General features: G+C 33.5%; 3 protein-coding genes and 2 pseudogenes across 7 annotated transcripts; 2 read left to right on the top strand and 3 right to left on the bottom strand.

Annotated features, from left to right (window-relative positions):
- Positions 1-361: 361 nt before the first annotated feature.
- LOC104771959 (14 kDa proline-rich protein DC2.15-like) lies at positions 362-1004 on the bottom strand. The gene has a single exon (XM_010496593.3). It carries the CDS (start codon positions 893-895, stop codon positions 509-511), a length of 387 nt encoding a protein of 128 aa, XP_010494895.1. The 5' UTR covers positions 896-1004; the 3' UTR covers positions 362-508.
- Positions 1005-7023: 6019 nt separating this feature from the next.
- On the top strand, positions 7024-12303 carry LOC104771960 (lysine-specific demethylase JMJ13). Of its 2 annotated transcripts, none has more exons than XM_087505499.1 (11): positions 7024-7880; positions 8570-8957; positions 9171-9327; positions 9405-9624; positions 9737-9790; positions 9882-9961; positions 10061-10338; positions 10435-10830; positions 10920-11260; positions 11349-11582; positions 11673-12303. In XM_087505499.1, the coding sequence occupies exons 1-11, from the start codon at positions 7878-7880 to the stop codon at positions 11883-11885; spliced, it is 2364 nt and encodes a 787-aa protein (XP_087361625.1). In that variant the 5' UTR covers positions 7024-7877; the 3' UTR covers positions 11886-12303. The 2 variants fall into 2 exon arrangements, with proteins under 2 accessions (XP_087361625.1, XP_087361624.1); XM_087505498.1 differs by having other exon boundaries at positions 7393-7880; positions 11346-11582.
- A 2688-nt stretch (positions 12304-14991) lies between these two features.
- Positions 14992-18687, top strand: LOC109131109 (nuclear intron maturase 2, mitochondrial). Of its 2 annotated transcripts, XR_015594009.1 has the most exons (4): positions 15022-15122; positions 15239-17461; positions 17863-17938; positions 18111-18687. XR_015594009.1 is itself a non-coding variant. In XM_019241629.2 (2 exons), the coding sequence occupies exon 2, from the start codon at positions 15264-15266 to the stop codon at positions 17463-17465; it is 2202 nt and encodes a 733-aa protein (XP_019097174.2). In that variant the 5' UTR covers positions 14992-15122; positions 15239-15263; the 3' UTR covers positions 17466-17618. The 2 variants fall into 2 exon arrangements, 1 of the variants encoding a protein (XP_019097174.2); XM_019241629.2 differs by lacking the exons at positions 17863-17938; positions 18111-18687 and having other exon boundaries at positions 14992-15122; positions 15239-17618.
- Positions 17980-18729, bottom strand: LOC104771962 (pectinesterase inhibitor 12 pseudogene; annotated as a pseudogene). The gene has a single exon (XR_015592315.1). The product of XR_015592315.1 is annotated as a pectinesterase inhibitor 12 pseudogene (transcript).
- Positions 18730-19468: 739 nt separating this feature from the next.
- LOC104771963 (pectinesterase inhibitor 12 pseudogene) lies at positions 19469-20196 on the bottom strand (annotated as a pseudogene). Its single transcript, XR_015593983.1, has one exon. The product of XR_015593983.1 is annotated as a pectinesterase inhibitor 12 pseudogene (transcript).
- Positions 20197-22591: the final 2395 nt, after the last annotated feature.

The raw sequence follows: 22591 nt of genomic DNA on the forward strand, positions 1-22591 counted from the left end.
CTTTTTAATTTACTGTTTTTTTTTTGTCAAAATTTAATTTATTGTCCAAAATATTGAAATGGGAGTACTTCCAGTATAACACTTATAATACTTTTGCGACGGACCATTCAAAAATTCAATAAAAAGAAAAAAATCATGCGGCTTAAGAACAATTAGCATATTTCAATTGTTTCTGGCGATAGCGATAGACTTCCATGATTTATGATTAGATTTGTTCCGGCGAGAGGCAAAGAAAAGGAGTACTAAATTTGTTCCAATAGAATTTTAAACTTTGAAGTAAAGAAAAGTCCTAGGTTCAGATTTATTTTTATGTAGTTGGTCACATTTAAAAAATAGAATAAGAGATCGGATACGATTGTTATTTCTGAACGAATATAATACACCTTATTTCATTGATAAAACTTGTAAGAAATTACAACAAGTAGATAATGATATAATCAAAAGAGGAGTTTTAAAACAAGAAACAAATGAAGTTATGATAAGAATCTCAATTTGAAATGTGTTATCTCTAGGCACATTGGAAACCAGATGGAACCTTCTTGCCACAATGGTTTAGGACAAGACTCAATGAAATGGGAACATTAAGGTTGATACCAAGAAGATTAGCCTTTAGGGCAGTACAAAGACAGACGGCGGCTTCAAGATCAACTAGACCATTGATGAGGGCGCAACATTGGGAGGTTGGTGGTAGAGAAACCTTAACCAAATCCAACACATTAGCACACACCTTGAGTTTAAGAGCGTCTTTACATGTGGCTTTGTGGGGAGACGATGGTGAGGGCTTCTTGGGGTAGCTCTTGGACGGTGGTGGTGGACAAGGGACGGAAGTCGAGCTGGCTAAAGTTAAGAAGATGACATTGAAGAGGAGGAGTAGAGCAATCTTAGAATAAGCCATTGATGAAAAAGCAAAGTTTCAATAAGAATATTTTAAAAGGTACAAGAAAACCCTTAATTAAAACCTTTCTTTCTTTATCAAGCTTGTGATGTGTTGTGTGAAGAAGAGATAGTCTTAGGGTTTCTATAGGTGAAGATCGAGATTGGCTTGTGTGTTTTAATATTACAATTTTACGAGTGGCAACGAAATGAATTAATTCGATAAAATATTGTTTGTTTCTATGATACGATGGATAATTAATAAGATTTGGAATGATTGTTCTTACAACCTGTCAAGAAATATCAAGTTACATGCAACATGCACAAAATATTAACTAAGTGGAGAAAGACGAGCTTACAACTTAAATCTAAACCGTAAACAAATAATGGATTTTGGAGTTAAATGTGTTCTGCAATTCGACTTTTGTTCTTTTGTGGTTACTGAGTTGTGCAAATCCCATTTGTTTACATAGAACGTTCATGTGATTTGGCCAATCTGATGATAATGTTTTTTTTTTTCGTTTTTTTTAGATATTCGGATAATAAATATAGACTTTGATATTAGAATTTACAAATGGTGGCTACAAAATGAATCCAGTATAAATCGATATGTAGTTTCCGATTACCAACACAACAACACTGGCTATATATTGGATAGACGTCCAAACTATCCAATAGAACAAACCTTGGCGTACATTATTCTTTCAGTATACACCTCCTTTGGTAATACTCCTACGTATTTCTTTTTCCTTATATATAAAGCTTGTAGTCTTCCTTGCCAAAGCTAGCCTTTCTGTTATCAAAGTCACCATCTACTCGCATCGCATGCATGTGGCAAGTTTGCTTTATCGCTCATGACTTCGAATTATGGAGATCTTCCGTCTTAAATATCCTATGCATCCAGCGAGAAAGCCTGCCTAATAATTTTAATAGAACGACTGGGCCGCTTTGGCCCAAATACTGCAAATTGATTTTCGGTTTTTCTCTTAAATGCTTTTTATTAAAGAACATGAAAGGAAAGTTGTGATACAAACATATTGCCCTAAATTTCCGCATTTGATCATTCTGACCAATCAAGATTGACATATTTTTTCAAAAAAAAAGAAGGCAAAGAAAAAATAAAATTTCATTTTTTCTTTTAGCTTTGTGGCGATTGAAAAGGTTTGGTTTGTCTTTAGGGCATCTCCAACCCCCCACTTTATTTTAGAGTCAAATCTTTATTATAGAGCAACATTTACTCCAAACCTACTCTATATTTTACTTTAAAATAGAAAAAATAATATGATTGCTCTATATATAGAGCAACTCTATTCTCACCTCTATTTTTTTACACTAACTCTATTATAGAGGTGAAAATAGAATAATACATTGGAGAAAAACAGTGCTTTATTTTTTAATTACTCTATTTTAGAGAAAAAAATAAAGAAATACACTGGAGATGGTCTTAACTCTTAATCTAACAAGTAGAGATATGTGGCCTTCCAAGTATATCATAATTTTCTTATAACAGTATTCTCATAAGACACGTTAGAAACATTTTGTCTCTTGTATCAACGACCATGGATTTGATGTTTGTAATAATGAATTTGCTTTTGCTGAAATGTGTACGAGTTCAGTGTTTCTGATGACTAGCAACCTAACTAACATTTTTTCAAACTTATTACAAATCTTAATGGAAACATTTACACCAAAATTATCAAAAATAAATACTACATATTTACAACAAATGGTATGGCATATCTTGTAAACATATACTGAAACAATGTTAGTATATTTTACTAGCGAATAAATAAATGAATTTATCTCCTATTTAAACCTCAATATACAAGTATTTGGCTTTTTTGGATTGGCAAATAAGAGTAACATATTTGTTGCAACAAGCTTTATACCTTTTCTGATTTATAGAGTAAAAATTTCGTTGGCTACAATAACAATCTTAAAAATATGTTAACGTTCTGGAAAGGAGAAAAAATAAAAATTCCTTAAACAAAACAATAGGTCATGCATGATTCACTTTTGTGAATCCACTAATGAATTTGTTGGCTGGACTAAAATATGTTAATTATCTTGACGAAAATATCACATTTATAAACTTCGATAGGTTGGTCCAAAACTATAGAGTTTTAAATTTTAATAAATGATAAGAATAAGGTATGTGGTGGTGCGGCCGTCATGAACACAGTGTACTATTTCTTGTGACCTCTCGTTTTCTGTTTTGTCCAGTATTCACCATTTATTTGTTATCTTATCTAATTAAATCATTTTTTTTAGCTCCAATCCTTTTTTTCTCTTCATTCACTTGTTTGTTCTAAAATCAACAGCGTGTAAACGCGGGAAAAATGACGGCAGATTAACAATAACATTATTCGACGTCGGCTGTTCCTTTTTATGTTATTTTTCACGTCTAAACGTAAAGCATAAGAATCGAATCTACTTGATAGTTTCTGTCTAACTACAATTTTACGAATTTTGTTTATTATAGAATTTGGATTCAGTTTCTATTTTTTTTTTCTAGAAATATTTTGGTTAGATGAGAATCTTAATTTAAAATTTATATTTTTTAGTATTTTTTTTTTCTTTTTCAATACTACTTTTCGAAAGATGCAATTCGACCGAAATATAGTTTTTGAAAATATTAAACACTAACTCATCATCACTTTTTGCAATTGTTCTTTGTCGTATATTTATTCAAATTGTGCTTTGGGAATATAGTTTTTTCCAGCTACAATCATAACTTTTACTATGTGTTATAATTTTAAATCTAGAAGAAAAAAAATGGTGGTAAACTACTACTTAGACTAGGTTTAAAAACAAACGTGATGGAAAAAAAACTGAATAAGATTTGGTCAAACAAATATAGTTTTAGGAGAAAAGTCGGTCAACTAAATTAGAAAAAGATACGGTTGGTCATTGTCTCTTTAAATTCCGAAAGCAACAGACAAAATTGCGGAAAGATGCAAACACACTTGTAGTAATTACCATGTTTTGTTTCTTTAAGTAAGAAGTTGTTCAGAGTTTTGAGTTTGACCCGTAATTTTCTTATTTTGAGTTCAAATGTTAGTGTCGTCATTACTTCTAACTATTTCTCGATTCGTGTATCCGTAAAAGTACCGTTTGATAACAAGTACACAGTCTCATGTACTCATTTTTGGAATTAAAGTCTAGAATAAGTTAAATTGGATTACCATTGCCAGCATTTAATTCCTTCAATATTTTTTAAGTAACTCTATTAGTAGACACGGAATAATGTAAATCTGGAATTAATATTCGTTATTGCAGATTTTTACTCAAAGAAAAAACGGATATCCAACCAATGTATACAAATATGATAGTGAAATAACAGATAAAACGGAAATGGATACAAATACGGATAATGCAAGTGTTGGGTTTGATTATGAAGGATAATATTAATGGGTTTACGAGTCCAAGACATGTCTAATTGGTTATTTCATTTCTTTAATAAATTCTGGGAAACTTCAATTTTTTCACAAAAGGAAAATCAAATAAAGAAATATTTAAAAAAAACTTCTGATGACTTGGTCGTTATATACCCCATAACAACAACGAGGTTGGTAGTTGCTACCACTATGTATGTTGTTGGTCCAGTAGTAAATCCTCTATTAGAATTGCAATAACTTACATTTAAAACTAACGTAAGTTCCATACTTGCATGTTATTGCTTCATACATATATATTGGTTGATTATCCGTATAAAGTGTAAACGCATACATGTTTATACTCTATAGGAATAGTGTTTTCTAAATGATCTAAATGGCAAAAGGGTGTGATTGGTCAGACGGTTGACTTGACACTTGAGGCCAGAATGTCCATGTCTCCGCATCATCCTTATTAGCTGTTAATTGGATATTTCTTATGTTTGAAGTCATACTGAGTTTCTCCCATATCACCTTCGTTAATATGGCATATAAACATGACACTTGGATCCATCAATAACTTAAAAAAACTAATATGACATATAGTTTACGGTCCATCTATTGGTCCCATTGACTAATTCACAACTTATTTTTATATACACATGTCAGAACCCATATCTCAAAGATTCCAAATCAAAAACATTTAATTCTTATAAATAATATTATCTAAATTACCACTTCCTAACTGGATAATGCACATCTATGATATATTGTTTCCGACTGGATATCTATTGCATTAATATATAGAGTCACCATATAAAAAATATCAAGCACTTGGGCAGGAAACATATATATTATATACCACGTACAAGCTTAATAATACCAATATAGTTGGTGATTTATTCCTTAGTGGATTGGTAAAACAACATGACCTTTAACATCGGCTGGTCCATAATAATTAACCATAAATTCATAGATGATGTCATATTGAATACAATATATATATATATATATATATATATATATATATATATTTTTGGTGATATATTGAATACAATATTATTATGTGAGCAAGATATGTAATATATCATTTGTGCACAAATCAAATATATTAAAATAGTCTATGAAGATACTATGAAATGAGTATATTTTTGATCTCCAAATCAAAGTTGGATAATTAACTAAGATTTAGACGAAAGTGACATATATTTTTTCAACGTTCAAATGTATTATCGTTTTGTCGTTAAAGGGAATGCGATTTTTCAGAGAATATAGAAAAAACTATAAAAAAAATGAAAATAATAATTTAATTATAATAATGTGGCAATCTGTTAAAAAATAAAATGCAAATTAATCTCACTAATATTATGTCAAATGCAAGTGATAAACCATATGAAAAAAAAAGATATAAATGATACTACTATGCAATAATAAACTAAAAGGTATGTTGTGAACAATAGAAGGTCAAATAAAACAAAACAAATAAGGCATTAAAGAACGTCCACGTTATTTATTGTCATGTCATTCAAATATGTAGGTTTTAAAACTTATAACAACAACAACAAGTGAATATTTTTTGGGTGGGTCTAGTCGAATATTCTAACCACTACACAGATTTGGAAAGCTAAAAAAAATGTCCTAGCAGAACCGGTTATAGAGTAGCTAAACCGGAGGATTGAAATCGGTTAATGAAGCCGAGCCATATCGGTATAGCTTTCGTTTTCGCTGACTTCACAAAACTAATCATTATAAACAAACCTAACTCATCACAGTTTATTTAAAAAGTAAACCAAAAAAACATAAAAAGTGAAATTAAACAATGGACCAATGGGTTTCGGTTGGGATAATAGCTTTAACCGGGAACCGGAAAATCCGGTGACCTCACCACCACCACCCACAGTAACAGTAACCAAGAAAAACAATTGTCTTCCCAATGCACCTGCCACGTGTAGAAAGACAGTACAGAAGTGTCACCACGTTTCGGCTTTCTGCCATTTAAATGACTTTAATACCCTCCGTAATGACGATAATTTACTGTTGAAGGAAAACGCAAGATGAGTGAAAACGCCGGTTTAAAGGGTTGGCAGCGTTTGGTTGAACCACCTAACAACCACCACTTTCCTTCACACTTATAGTTCCTTTTTTAAAAATTCTTTTTTTTTTATTTGTTGGGAATCTTATTTCTTTTCTTTATTAGGCATTTGGTCTTATAAAATTGTTAATATAAAGCTGATTGGTACAAGTATAAAAAAGGGTAAAAAGGCTGACTGATAATGGAGTTGATTAGCTGCATCCATATATTAATAGCTAATACCTTTTTTATACTTATAATAATCCATGAGCAAATCATTATATTCCAAATCCAAGATATACTGCAATTTTTTTTTAAAATTTACACAATTGAAATCTTATAAAGATAATATTAGCTTTTAAAATTTAAAGATTGTAAAATTTAGAAAATTCACTTTTAAAACAATAATTGAATAACTTATAATCCATGAGCAAATCATTATAATCCAAATCCAAGATATACTGCAAATTTTAAAAAATTTACATAAATGAAATCTTATAAAGATAGTATTAGCTTTTAAAATTTAAAGATGGTAAAATCTAGAAAATTCACTTTTAAAACTATAAATGAATAGCAATCCCTATAATGATAAGGATAAAGTTAATCTATATGTAAATGTATAATGAATTAACACTAATAATAATAATAATCATATTTCATGATCTTAACATTATAAATGGTTTATAACTTTTTAATAAAATAATTGGACCAAAATCATCAATACTATTTTGTTATAGTTTTTTTCTAAACGATAAAAAGTACGTTTTTCAAATTAAAATTGATACTGAAACCTTTTCTGTTTTTTGTTTTCTTGTTTTTTATGAAGCATATAATTTTCTCAAAACAGTGATTTAAATTTGAATACAACCGCACCAATCGCAGCAAAACGCAGTGAGCGTTCATTAAATACCTAATTTATTTTATAGTTTGTGAAGAATTTGGGAACCTTCCCGATATCCACCAATATTTTTATTTCCATTTTATAATTTAGGAAAGGCTTTTTTTATTTATTAAAAAAGGAAAATTAAAATTACGGTGGCCACTAAAGTATACACGTTTGGAGTATAAAACTATAAATTATACTTTCCTAACAATTTTTTCCGGTTTTCCAAGTTTCTTCCTCTCTCTCGGGTCCTCTTTTAGCATCTCTACAGTTTCTCTCTCCTCTACCGCCGGGGAATTTACAAAAACAACCGATTTCTCCGGCCTCTTTCCGTTTCTCCGTTCCGTTCATAGCCTTTCGTTTTCTCGTCCTCGCAATCGTATTCTGGTGGTGGTGTAGTGTATTGTGGATTTTTTTTCTTCTGAATGTTCGTTTGACTCGGCGACGCGGTGATTCGGATCTCCGCGTTTGACTAGGTCCCTGGCTCGTTACGCGGTGTTTTCGTAGAATGTGGTTTGCTTTGTTTGCATGCCAGACTTTGTATTGAATTCGCTGGTCGAGATCGTGATCTAGGGTTTCGTCTCTGTTCTTTGGTTCGTTGCTTGTTCTGGTTGCTTTTGTAACTTTGATTCGGTTGAGGAAGACGGAGATCTACAGAGTCAGATTGCGGAATGCTATGGTGAGATGATTTCTCCCTCTCTTGTATATGATCAATTTGTTTTTCTTTTCTCTCGTTGTGAATTTTGTTGTTTGCTTCAATTTCTTGGTGAATTGTGTGTTGTTTACGGTTTCGCTTGATCAGATCTCTTACATTACTCCAATTTTATGGAGATTCCGTTGTTTTTTTACCTTGAATTGTTTCGTCTTTCTCATCTCTGCTTCCTAGTTTGATCGTTTATCGAGAATCTCACAATTTGCTTCTTGCTATTTTAATCCCACGTGTGAACTTGAGAGATTTGAGCTCTGTTGAAAAGGCGACGAATCTTCACTTAGGGTCATATGATTGTGCGTTTGTAGAGCTAGATGTCGATGGTCTCTGACTCGCGTTCTTCGAGGGTGTTGAATTTAGAAATGGTCACATTCTTTGACTTTGTAGGGTATTGGTCAAAGAGATAAGGCGGTACTAGGAAGTAAAAATGCGTATATGCCTTTTGAAACGTCTAGGTGTTGACTGTTTCTATTTTTCTGTGTTCACTTTCGTGTGTCTTCGCTTTTTGTGGAGTTATTATATTTTGGAGTTATAATGGGTTAAGTGTGAATGGTTGACCTATTGTGTGTTCATGACTCAGTATATGTGTTTGTGTAGTACCTTAAACTTTTAATGTGTATATTGATGAATGTTTGCTGACACTTGCTTGGGTTTGTCAGGCGGAAAGGAGGATCTGTTTGTCGAAAGAAACCAAGGATGGGTTAGAATATCTGAAACGTAAAAGGCTTCAAAAAATGAGATCAGACTCTGTTAATGAAACAGTAAGCTTCAGTACAGTGGCTAGAAGTGGAGGTGATGCTTTGAGACCACCTTCTGCGTCTTGTGGAACGAGATTACGGGTCACTTCTAGTGACACGTTATCTAAAGTGAATGGGGCATCTACTGGTAAAGGTGGCTTGTTGAAGGGAAAAGTGGAGAAGATTGAGACTGATGATCTGAAATGGACCGAGAGGCTTCCAGAATGTCCTGTCTACAGACCAACAAAGGAGGAGTTTGAGGATCCTTTGACGTATTTGCAGAAGATATTCCCAGAAGCTTCAAAATATGGTAAAACAAATATCTCAATATGCAAGGATAAATGCTGTAATTTATCTCTTTATTTATTAATCTCGGATAAATGCTGTATTTATTAATCTCATTAACCTCATAACCGGGAGTAGACCTATGCTCCTCAATTTATCCCTTTATCAACACTTAACTGTAATTAATCTCACTATGTTAATTTGTCCAATCTTTTACTATGCCTCTTTCCTTTTGCAGGTATCTGCAAGATCGTATCTCCGTTGACAGCAACAGTTCCTGCAGGCGCTGTGTTGATGAAAGAGAAATCAAACTTTAAATTCACTACCAGAGTACAACCACTTCGTCTTGCTGAGTGGGATTCTGATGATAAAGTTACATTCTTCATGAGTGGGAGGTTTGTGTTAAATCCTGAACAATGTATCTATACTTCTTCACCTTTTAGTTGTATTTAATTATTTGTAAACTACTCAGGACCTATACATTTCGCGATTATGAGAGGATGGCGAACAAGGTATTTGCACGTAGATATTGCAGTGGTGGCTCTTTGCCCGACTCATTCTTGGAGAAAGAATTCTGGAAGGAAATTGCGTGTGGCAAGACTGAAACAGTTGAGTATGCGTGTGATGTAGATGGTAGCGCATTTTCATCTGCACCAGGTGACCCACTAGGAAGCAGCAAATGGAACTTGAATGTATTGTTTTACTACAACTTGAGCCTTTCTCCTTTTTATTGGTTAACATTAAGGAAGTCATATGCTTGGTTTTAAAATTTGGTAGTTATGCCTTTTTTGTCTCTATTTTCAGAAAGTTTCAAGGCTGCCAAAGTCTACTCTGCGTCTTCTTGAAACATCCATTCCGGTATGTGACAAGTAGCACAGTTATAATTTGTCTTAAGATCTTATAAGTAGTTTCTGCTTATCCTCTTCTAACTTGGCTTTGCTTGTTTCAGGGAGTTACTGAACCCATGCTTTACATCGGAATGCTGTTTAGTATGTTTGCCTGGCATGTGGAGGACCATTATTTGTACAGGTAATTAGTGTTAAAATTTGGTTCGAGTATACAGGTTACTAAAAGTGAGCAATCGAAAGTATCTTAAATTCCTTTTTCCTACCTTCTTTCCAAACGCAGCATTAACTACCAACATTGTGGAGCATCAAAAACTTGGTATGGGGTTCCAGGTTCTGCAGCTCTAAAATTTGAAAAGGTAGTTAAAGAGTGCGTGTACAATGATGATATTCTATCTACTAATGGAGAAGATGGAGCCTTTGACGTACTTCTAGGGAAGACAACTATATTCCCACCAAAGATTCTGTTGGATCATAATGTGCCTGTATACAAGGCTGTACAGAAACCTGGAGAATTCGTCGTCACATTCCCTAGGGCTTATCATGCTGGTTTCAGCCACGGTAAAACATTTTTCGTCTGAATCTACATTTTTTTTGGGTCAGAGATTGTGTTATTATTTTCAACTGAAACTGGGGTTGTGTGAAAAATTCTTGTAGGTTTTAATTGTGGCGAGGCAGTGAACTTTGCGATGGGTGACTGGTTTCCTTTTGGAGCTATTGCTAGTTGCCGCTATGCTCATCTTAACAGAGTACCATTGCTTCCTCATGAAGAATTGATTTGTAAAGAAGCAATGCTCTTAAACTCAAGTTCCAAATCCGAGAATCTGGATTTTACACCTACGGAATTGTCAGGACAACGAAGCATCAAGACTGCGTTTGTGCACCTGATTCGTTTTCTTCATCTCGCTCGATGGTCTTTAATGAAGTCAGGATTATGCACAGGCCTTGTTTCTAATACGTATGGAACCACCGTCTGCAGTTTGTGTAAACGGGATTGCTATTTGGCATTTATCAACTGTGATTGTTACTCACATCCCGTCTGTCTCCGTCATGGTAAACCTTTTAATCTGCTATCTCTCCATCCATACACATTCTTCACTATTGTTTTCTAATTGACGGCGTTATCGTGTATCATTGTCTAGATATTAAAAAGCTTGACCTTCCATGCGGGACAATGCGAACTCTTTTCTTGAGGGATAACATTGAAGTCCTGGAAGCTGCTGCAAAGAAGTTTGAGAAAGAAGATGGACTTTCAGATGTGACTACAAATGATGAAAATTTATATATGTATCCATCATCAATCACACTTGCAGCTGCGAAAGAAGACGGATATTCACCGTATTCCACTATATACTTTGATTTCAATATCGAGGGAGAGATGACATCTGATGACCAATTGCAATATGGAAATCCTGTCATGAGCTGTGAAGCAAACGCTTCATGTATCTCCTCAGTTGCTGATGATTATGAATGCTCTGATTACGTAAGTTATTGACCACGAACCTGTAGTAAACTTTATCAAACAGTCTCTTTTTTCTTATTATTTGAGTTCTGTTTTCTTTGAAAAGCAGGTAAATAGACGAGCTAACTGTAGCAGCAGTAGTGATTCAAAGCTCTCAGAAGAAGTAGCATGCAGCAATAACAAAAAAACTCGGTTCTTCCCTGCAGTTCAAGATGAACGACTTGTTGAGGATGAAGAAAGTGATGGTTCTGATTTCGAGAGTTTCAGAGTCAAACGCCGTTCTTCGTTAAAGTTTGAGAACAGAACAGTTGTTCTCGACGCAAGAGATACCGACCATCATCAGGTACTGAGAGAAAGCCACATAAATTCACAACTTTTACAGAATATTCGTTTCGTATATATTATAAAACCCTGAGAATTTCGTGTTTATTAGGAACTAAAGAGACTAAAGAAATCGCATCACCACGAAGGAAGATATAGTAGTAGCAGTAGTATCAGTAGGCAAGAAGAAGAAGAAGAAGAAGAAGTGTTAGTAATTTCAAACAGGAAAGAAACACAGCAAAGTGACGTGAAGATGCAGAAGAAGATGGAGAATCATTTTGGTGGCTTTAAACGTCTGAAAGTGAAAGGGCTAGTAAAGCCGTAACGTGGCAGCTTCAAATTTCCTCCTAACTACAATTCTTTTAAAGTGGCTGATCTCTAACAATACAGGAAAAAAAGAAAAGAAAAAACAGAAAAAAGAAAAGGGAATCAAAAGCAAAATATTCAGTATCTGATTTTTATTATTTTTTTTTTAATCATGGGAGAAAGAAGAAGCAACAGACAAAAGAAGGAAAAAAAGCATTAACCAGCCAAGCCAACCAACCAACACTATTGGTCTCTTTTTAGGATTTACCAAATCTTTGATTCTTTGTGTACATCTGTGCACACACTTTTAATCTTCTTGTTCCATTCTTCTTTTGCTCTTATGATGTAAATCTCTTAACAAAAAGAAGTTAATTTTTTCCTTTTAAGTGGTAATTGTTGTCGATGATAATGCAAAAAACCCAATTCTCTTTCTAAAAGATCATGAACAACATCCACCTCCTTGGGTTGTATGTATGTGTAGAGAGAAACAGATTTATGAGAAAGATCAGGTCTATTTCACAATTCTCCATTTATGTGATTTTGGTACAGTAAAAGTAAAACTAACAATTAATACTTTTTTTTATAAATTAATAATTTTTTTCGGTCCCAATTAGGCCGACCTAAAAAATGACATAATTAAATAAAATAATAAGATAATAAATTTTTAAAAATTCTATGTAAAAATATGATCACATTAGTATCATAAATTAATAATGATATAGACTAAAAATTGTCTATTCTTAAATTTGTATTATTGTTAGAATTCATCTCTAATTGTTCTCGTTGCATCAAAAAACTTATGGTATTGTTTTCCTAATCGCATACAAAAACGGGAAAATTCCCAGAAAAACGCCAACTATTTAATATTTGGCAGAAAAACATGAATTTTTTTCACTGCCAGAAAAATACACAGACTATTTTTTAGTTGATAAAAAATATACGAACAATTATATTTTTCCAATTTCCCCTCATCTCTGTTACGACCGTTAACAGTATTATGATGGCGTTACTATTTTAAAAAAAAATCCAAAAAAAAACACAAATTATTTTTGCCAGAAAAATACATAAACTTTTTTTTATTTGCCTCAAACATACATAATTTCTGTTTCTTATTTTTCCATTAACAATATTAGAGATCATAACTCATAATTTTTTTTCTCTCTTGAACTTCATACAAGTTTTCACTACTATTTAGGATAACTAAATTCAAAAACAAAAATACACAATTATATTAATCAATTTCCAAGTTTCTCAATTAGTGTTGTTTTTGGATTTATACCGACTTTACAAATTTTGAAACTTCATCAACACTTAAGTTTGAAAATTTCATGAGATTTTCACCTTTGTAGACCTTCGTATACCTTTTATAAAATATTCATCTCTCTAGTTTAGTACCTTTTATGATGCTAGTGTAAATCATCAAATGGGATGGTGTACGCAAACTTGATTGAGATCATAGATTATAGTCATTTTGTGGGACATCAACTCTTGCAACCTAGCCAGCTTCACCATTTATTTATACAAAAACAATACTAATTGAGAAATTTGAAAATCAATAATCTAATTGTGTATTTTTGTTCTTGAATTTAGTTATCCTAAATAGTAGTGAAAACTTGTATGAAGTTCAAGAGAGCAAAGAAAATTATGAGTTATGATCTCTAATATTGTTAATGAAAAAATAAGAAACGGAAATTATGTATGTTTCAGGCAAATAAAAAATAGTTCATGTATTTTTTTGGCAAAAATAAATAGTTTGAGTTTTTTCTTGGAATTTTTTTAAAAATAGTAACACTGTCATAATGTCGTTAACGGTCGTAACGAAGACGAGGAGAAATTGAAAAAAAATAATAGTTCGTGTATTTTTTATCAATTAAAAAATAGTCTGTGTATTTTTCTGGCAATGAAAAAAGTTCATGTTTTTTTCTGCCAAATATTAAATAGTTGGCGTTTGTTTTGGGAATTTTCCAATACAAAAACTGTGGAGAGACTATATTAATAAAAAAAAAAATTATTGTTGGAGTTCATCTCTAATCTTTTTCATCATTTAAAATATTTTTTTATAAACTACGAAAAACAAAAATATATCTCCACAAATTAAAACCTTTATAAATTAATAAAATTTGTTTGATTCTTCCCCTCCACATTAGTCATTCTAACTTTGGTTGCTTTTTCTTGTTTCCAGCTGAAAACCCTCATGGATTCTCAACGGAACTCTGCTTCCACACAGAGCCGTCGCTTACTTTTTGGAGGCCACAATCAAAGGAAAAAAAAAGGCTGAAAATAAAAGAAAATAAGCTTGTACAGGGGTTCGAACTCATGATGGGTGAGACACATTAACACTCCTAACGCCACTAGACCAACGAAGCTTTTAAGAAAATGAGGCCGAATTTGCTATATAATATATAAGGCCGCAAGCTGATGCTTCATTGGCTTGGCCTTTGGGCCGGCTCTGCTTCCACATCGGAGGCTCGTATCTCATCTCACTACTTCAGTTTCAATGCACATGCACTTTCTCTAATGATTAGATGTATCCGCGAAGGCCGACTCTGTACACATACCTTTAAATCTCTTCTTGTTCTTTCTTGTTTTGCTATTATGATGTAAATCTCTTTTCTATTACTCTCAACAAAAAAAAAGGTTTATTTTTTTCTCCTTTTAAGTGGTATTTTTTGTTGTTGTTGATGATTATGCAAAGAACACAATTTTCACTCTCTGTAAAAATACCATGAACAACATCCACCTACTTGGGTGGTGGCCTTGTGGGATCACAATTTTTTTGCCTTGCGATACTGAAGGAGCTTGATGTGTTAAAATGTTTAGTACAAAACTTTCAAATAGAGCCATTAGCAAAACACAACCATGTAAAAAAGCAGCATAGTATAAAATTTGTTTTTAGTTCATCATACATGCTTGATTATGTATGTTTTGCTAATGGCTTGTATTTGTAAGTTTTATTGTTCCAAATTTGTTTTTTTGTTTTTTTTTGTTTTTTTATACATTTCCCAGAATTTGCTATTGATTGATGATATTCAAATTCTTTTTTTAACCAGTCACCAAGGGCTAAACTTATTGGGCCTATAATAAAAAGCCCAACTCGTGTTTCTCACATCTCAAAACTTAGTCCGTTTCAGGTTTCTCTCAAACCTCACCAAAAACCACAACTAAGGTTTGATTGGGGTTTAACGAGGGTTACTACAGTTTCCACCATTTTCCCTGAAGACGAAGAAGACGAAGAAGAAGCTTTCATCAATCTAATGTAAGATCGAATTCGAAACTTCCATCTCTTCGATTTTCCAATTTATAATTCAGTATTGTTTTTGATTTCTCGATGATTCTATCTAACACGATCGTTATACAAATCCTCTCTTCCAGAGACTCATATAGCCATCAACCCAAAATGCGTCGAAGCTTAACCATTTTGGGTCCTCGCAAATGGCTCAAACCTTCTTCTACTTATACCAACGTCTACTGTTTCGTCACAAACCCTCCTCTCACTTCTAACCCTAACGGCTCCGCAAATTCCCGATACCTCTCTTACTTCGCACCTCAACGACGACAACAACAAGCACCAGATCCGGATGATCCATCGAATCTATTGAAAGAAGATGGAGTATCACTTTGTTCTCAGATGTGGCTTGAGAATTTCAAAGAACCGGACAAAACCGCCACCAATTTGACCTCGTATCTTCGAAGATTCGAGCTATGGGTATTAGCTTATCAGAAAGTTTGCTGTGATGAGTTAGGTGCTTATGTTCCTCGTAGCTCGATTCAGAGATCAGCTTTAGAGAATTTGTTAGCTTTGAGAAACTCTGTTCTTGATGATCGGTTTAAATGGGGAGCTCGTTTGGATTTCTATATCAAATCTCCTAGGGATAAAACTGAGTACGAGTCTTTGTCTAAGAGGAAGATTAAAGCGATTTTGACTACGACGCAACCGACTCCGTTTCAGGATAGGATTGTTCAGGAGGTTCTGTTGATGATTCTGGAACCCATTTACGAGTCTCGGTTCTCGCAGAAGTCGTTTGCGTTTAGGCCTGGTAGAACTGCGCATACGGTTTTGAGAGTGATTCGGAGGAACTTCGCGGGCTATTTGTGGTATGTTAAAGGTGATTTGAGTGTTGTTTTGGATGGGATGAAAGTTGGGTTTGTGATTAGTTCTTTGATGAGAGATGTTAGAGACAAGAAAGTAATTGATTTGATTAAATCTGCGCTTGTTACGCCTGTTGTCACTAGTAAAGTTGAAGATGGTGAGAAGAAGAAGACTAAGAAGAGAAAGTATCAGAAGAAACGTGTTTTGGCTGAGGATGAGCCGAAGCCTGATCCTTATTGGTTAGAGACTTTCTTTGGTTTCGCTCCTGAAGAAGCTGGGAAGTCTCCTCAGTGGGGACATTGTGGGATTCTTAGTCCTCTTTTGGTTAATGTATGTCTAGATGAGCTTGATCGTTGGATGGAATCGAAAGTGAAAGACTTTTACCGTCCTTCTAAAAGCGATGTTATATGGAATAACCCGGATGGAGAAGCAGATCAAGGAAACACCTCATGGCCTGAGTTTGTTCCCACTAGCGGTCCTGACAAGACGAGGAAGATGGATTATGTTAGATATGGAGGTCATATCTTGATTGGAGTCCGTGGACCTCGAGCTGATGCTGCAACGTTAAGGAAAGCGCTGATTGAGTTCGTTGATCAGAAGTATATGCTTAGACTCGACAACGAGAATCTCCCCATTGAGCATATAACCAAAGGTATAATGTTTCTTGATCATGTTTTGTGTCGCCGAGTTGTTTATCCGACTCTGAGGTATACTGCGACCGGTGGGAAGATTATAAGCGAAAAAGGCGTGGGGACGCTTTTGTCCGTTACAGCGAGTTTGAAACAATGCATTAAACAGTTTCGAAAGCTGAATTTTATTAAAGGAGATAGGGATCCGGATCCACAACCTTGTTTTAGGATGTTCCACGCAACGCAAGCTCATACGAATAATCAGATGAATAAGTTTTTGACTACGGTTGCTGAGTGGTATCGGTTTGCAGATAACCGGAAGAAGATTGTGAATTTTTGTTCTTATATCATCCGTGGTTCACTTGCTAAGCTTTATGCTGCAAAGTATAAACTTAGATCAAGAGCGAAAGTGTATAAGCATGGTAGACGGAATCTGAGTCTTCCCTTGAAGGAGAAGAAAGGTCTGTCACCAGAATATCAAAATCTCTTGAAAATGGGTCTTGCTGAATCGGTTGATGGACTTGTTTATACAAGAATGTCTCTAGTTCCAGAAACCGATTACTCGCCTTTTCCTGGTAACTGGAGGCCCGAGCACGAGAAGTATTTGATGGAATACCTAACGCTCGATGAACCAAAAACGCTAGAAGAGCAAAAGAGGTTTATTAGAGAGAAAGGACTCGTTTCGACTCAGGATTACACGTCAATGTTGGTTTGGAACTATAAGAGAAATGCGATTCCGATGGATCAGGTTTCAATTCTGAAGGATCAACCTTTCTTGTTGGGATCATCAAGTAACTACAACCGTGACAATGATGATGATCAGAAGAATAAAGAAGAAGATGAAGATAGCGATGATGGGCTTCACATTGCACGCATGTAAGGAAAACAGAAACTGTTGAGACTTTTTACTCTTATATATGACGCTTGTATGATTTGATGCCATATTAGCCATGTCCTATCCGGTCTTGTTTCGGTTTCAAAATCTGTTTATGAAATTAAAAACTGAATGGAGGGTGGAGTAATCGTTTTGGTATTGGTGTTCGGTTTTTGATTCAGGTTTCTAACGTAAGATTAGAAAACTAACTCTGTTTCTTTCCCTTTTCGGGTGTGGTTTGGATTTGTTAACTGTGGATTAAACAACACACTTTTATACCGGTTGTTGTATCATAACCGGAAAATGTCTAGCAAAACACCAAATTTATTAGCATTGGTATTCACTTTCAGAAAGTGTTCGGTTTATCTAAATCATATGTGATATTTTTATGGCTTTTATGCAGATAACTCTCTATTCAAGACTTTGAAAAAGCTACGACCATTGTTGCTTCTACAGTGAGTAAGCCGATTACTCTTAAGGTACATTGTCAATATTGTTACCTTTTTAATCTATGTGTTATTTATAACATTTTTGGTAATTTCATATCCAACATATTTGTAAAAGCTAAAGGAATCAGAACCATGTGAAACAAGACATCGTTCTCTTTCGTAAACGGAGATTTCACAGGCTTTTTTCTTTTTGTGAATCCAGTTTCGCAGTTGCCCGTTGCATCCATCGCAGCACTCATAAGCATGGTGGCGATATTGTAATCACGCGACTTAATGGTGTCTAAAGATTGGTTTAAGGAATCAATGGCGCCGGTGTAAAGCTCGATGCAATCGCGTAGCGGCCTCTCCACATCATATTTATTCTCCTTGAGAATCTTGTTAGCCATTCCTTTCAAGCTTGTCGTTTTTGACACAGCGTTCTTCGTCGATGCAAAGACCAATCCTTCGAGACTTTTTGCGGTTTTGCTCTGCGGATGCTCTTCGAGAGACTTGATGCAGAAATCGTATTTGAGTTTCGGATCTTTCGCTGCAGCTTTCTTGCAAGAATCTCGAATCAGAGATTGTGCAGTTGCGAAAACGTTCAAGAGGAGAATGAACATAACAAGGTAAAGCTAGAACTTCATTTCTAGCTTTTTTTGTTTGTTGTTGTGGGAAACAGAGGATTAATTGAGAATCGACTGATGATTAAATTTGAAATTTTCTGATCCAATATGTAGTACAATGAAAGAAATAATCTTATGGTTATTTTATGAAATGAGATTTAATGGCTTTTTTTAGAAGTGCTCATGTCACGCTTGACCACTCTGCTTACTGTCGTGTTTCCCTAATTATTCGTTTTAACACTCTTTTCTCATATGCCGTCGTTTTACTGGCTTTTATCTCCTTTCAAACTATTTCTTGTCGATTTGTTTTGCAGTTCACATTGTACTGATATATCACTATTTCATATCGCTTTCACTACAAGCATGTTTAATTGTTGAACTTTCTTACGGTGAAGTACATAAAATTTACATTCGTGATATGCTAATTTTTAAGTTCTCGCCACATACACCACCATCTTTTAATTGGTTTGGTGATATGCGTAGTCAAATCACGTACACACCATACATACATATTATCCGGGCCATGAGGTCAACCGTAGCCTTATTCTCTAATATCTCTTAAGAGTTTCGTATATATGCACCCATCCTGTTATCTACATGCTAGTGTTAAGCTAATTTGACTATGTATGAAGCATATATATTTGCTTTTCGTTAAAGATTAGTATTTAGATGAGCACATTAGAGGATTGTTTTAGCAATGCTATTAGGCTTAATTAGTTACTTTTGAAAGTGCTACTAAATTTAATATTGTCTTCGTAATGTTCGTACATAATCCCTAATGAGTAAATGACTATATGGCGATTGGCAAATATATGCTCTTGAGAGATATTTATTTGGTTTGATACATTATGTACATACATAGTTAGTTTGTAACACATAATGGACGTATATAATATTGACGCATGCATGTCCAAAAATCGTGGTGGGTGGGTAATTGTATGTGAAACTTTTTTCAGAAAGTGTTCGCTTGATCATAAGATAAATAGATGAATACTCTTTATTCAAGGCAATTATTACTCTAAGGTACATTATGTAATATTATTTTAGATATTTCATTTCAACATATTTGTAAAAGATAAAGGAATCAGAATCATCTGATACAAAGTATCGTTATCTTTCGTAACCGGAGATTTCTGTGGCGTTTTTATTTCTTTGAATCCAGTTTCGCAAGTGCTTGGTGCATCCATTGCAGCACTCAGAACCGTGGCAACAGTATTGTAATCGCGCGATTTAACGCTAGCCAAAGCTTGGTTTAAAGAATCAATAGCATCGGTGTATAGCTGGAGGCAGTCACGTAACGGCATCTCACTCATCTTGTTCATTTTCTTCCCCTTGAGAATCTTGTCAACGGTTCCTTTCAGGCTAGTCGCTTTCGACGCTGCGTTTTTGGTCGATGCCACGACTAATCCGGCAAGATCTTTTGCGGCTTTGCTCTGCGGATTCGTCTCGAGAGACTTGACGCATATATCGTTTTTGAACTTTGGGTTTTTAGCTGCAGCTTTCTTGCAAGAATCTCGAATCAGAGTTTGTGCGGTTGAGAAACCGTTTAAGAGGAGAAAGAACGTAACAATTAGATAAAGCAAATATTTCATCTTTTTTTTTTTCTTTTTCTATGAGGAAATTAGAAAGAAAATTTTGATGAAAATCGATTGATGAACAAATTTATTTACTTTTGTGATCAAAACTTATAATAAAATGAAAGCAGAGAATTGAACGGTTGTGTTTATGACATGAGATTTGATGACTAACACAACGGCTTTTTTTAGAGGGCTCATGTCACGCTTTACCACTACGCTCATGTCGAGTGGCCTAATTGTTCGTTTTAACACTCTTTCTAATACGCCGTCGTGTTCCTGCTTTTTTTTTTTCTTTTTTTTTTTCTTGTAAAGAAATAAAAACATTCCGGTCCGTAAAGCCGTAAAGCGCTATTTTATATCTGTACATATTCCAAAAATGCGAATTGCCGTCTGTACAAATAAGGAGTGCCAGTTTAGACATATATTCTAATACATTGCAAATTTCATACATGTACTCACAAAATTGAGCCAATTACAAAGTTCTTGTTAACGGATTTAAGTCAACTGTTATAGATGCTGACTCAGAATCCACATGTGTATTGACGTGCCATTGAAAACGCAAAACGGCGTCGTTTTATTATATTTTCCTATGGTGGTTCAAACCCACGATCTCATACATATTCAGCAAGGGACTTAACCAGTTGATCCCACAGTTGATCCCACAACAATACTCGATAGTATGTTACAAATTTATCCTCAAAAACCTAACGTGGTATCCATCGAAATCGAAAAAAATATTGAGAAATCCACACTCCGTGGGTCGAACCCACATACTCAGATATAATTAGCATAGGACGTAACCAAGTTGATCCCACAACAATACTTGATTATATTATACAAATTTATATTTATAAACCTTAAATAGATCTAAGTCCCAATTAAATGAAATGTTTAAGGTTTAAGGTTTATAAATATTTTATTTAATTTACAAATATAAATTAATTTAATTTAAATATAAATATATTCTCAGTTATATTTAATTTATTAATTTATATTTATATATTTATCAATTTATATTTATATATTTCTACTTAATTCTCAGTTATAAATTATAAATTTATAATTTAAAAATAAATTTATAAATTTATCATGTATAAACAATTTTATCTTTATATTCTTAGTTTCATTTAATTTATAAATATAAATTAATTTAATTTAAATATAAATATATTCTCAATTATATTTAATTTATAAATTTATATTTCTATATATATATTTAATTCTCAGTTATAAATTATAAATTATAAATTTAAATATAAATTTATAAATTTATCACTTATACAAATTTATCTTTATATTCTCAGTTAATTTTAATTTATAATATAAATATAAATATTTCATATAATTGGGACTTAGATCTATTCAAGGTTTATAAAGATAAATTTGTATCTTATAATCGAGTATTGTTGTGGGATCAACTAGTTACGTCCTACGTTAATTATATTTGAGTACGCGGGTTCGACCCACAGGAGTGTGGATTTCTCCCAATTTTTTCCGATTTAGATGGATGCCACGTTAGGTTTATGAGGATAAATTTGTAACATACTATTGAGTATTGTTGTGGGATTAACTGGTCCTTCGATGAATATGTATGAGATCGCAGGTTCAAACCACCAAAGTGTGGATATCCCACAATTTTTTGCGAAGAAAATATAATAAAACGACACCGTTTTGCGTTTTCAATGGCATGTCAATACACATATGGATTCTGAGTCAGCATCTCTAATAGTTGACTTAAATCCGTTAACGTGGACTTTGTAATTGGCTCAATTTTGTGAGTACATGTATGAAATTTACAATGTATTAGTGTACTTGTCTAAATTGGCACTCCTTATTTTTACAGACAGCAATTCGCACTTTTGGGGTGTGTACGGGTATGGAATGGCCATTTTCCCATCACATGTACGCACTACACAATAATGTTTTCAATGAATATATATATATATATATATATATATATATATATATATATATATATATTTTGTTGGAGTGATGAGAATCCCCTTTATAATAAAACGAAAGTACACAATATTGTTTTGTAAACTATATAATTTTAATAAGCTGGTTACAAATAGGTTATAGATTAATTAAAATATTAATTGGTTATGATTAAAATAGTGGATGCAATCTTAATTGTTTCCAAAAATCTTAAAGATAATATTCCAAACTTATAAATTAATTGGTTATAGATTAATTAATACATTAATTGGTTATAATTAAAATAGTGGATGCAACCTTAATTGTTTCCAAAAAACTTAAAGATAATATTAAAAACTTATAAATTAATTGGTTACAAGATAAATAGTGTGGGAGCAACTGAAGTTTATTTTCCGAAGACTTTTATTGCAAGAGCACGTTGTTTCCAAAGATCTTAGAAAGAATATTTCAAATTTATTTTCGGCAGATTTTATTGTTAGATCACATTGTTAACCAACTTATTAAAGAGAATAAAAATATACTGTGAACCATAAAAAAAGAATAAAATCTTGGCAATTTATCACACT

Source organism: Camelina sativa, chromosome 20, assembly GCF_030686135.1.
Source record: "Camelina sativa cultivar CO46 ecotype springtype chromosome 20, ASM3068613v1".
NCBI classification, from domain to species: Eukaryota; Viridiplantae; Streptophyta; class Magnoliopsida; order Brassicales; family Brassicaceae; genus Camelina; species Camelina sativa.

Coding starts and splice junctions, on each gene's coding strand:
- LOC104771959 (XM_010496593.3), bottom strand. CDS start 895: ATGGCTTATTCTAAGATTGCTCTACTCCTCCTCTTCAATGTCATCTTC.
- LOC104771960 (XM_087505498.1), top strand. Junction 9,625..9,736: donor GCAGCAAATGGAACTTGAAT/GTATTGTTTTAC, acceptor CTCTATTTTCAG/AAAGTTTCAAGGCTGCCAAA. Junction 10,339..10,434: donor TCATGCTGGTTTCAGCCACG/GTAAAACATTTT, acceptor AAATTCTTGTAG/GTTTTAATTGTGGCGAGGCA.
- LOC109131109 (XM_019241629.2), top strand. CDS start 15,264: ATGCGTCGAAGCTTAACCATTTTGGGTCCTCGCAAATGGCTCAAACCT.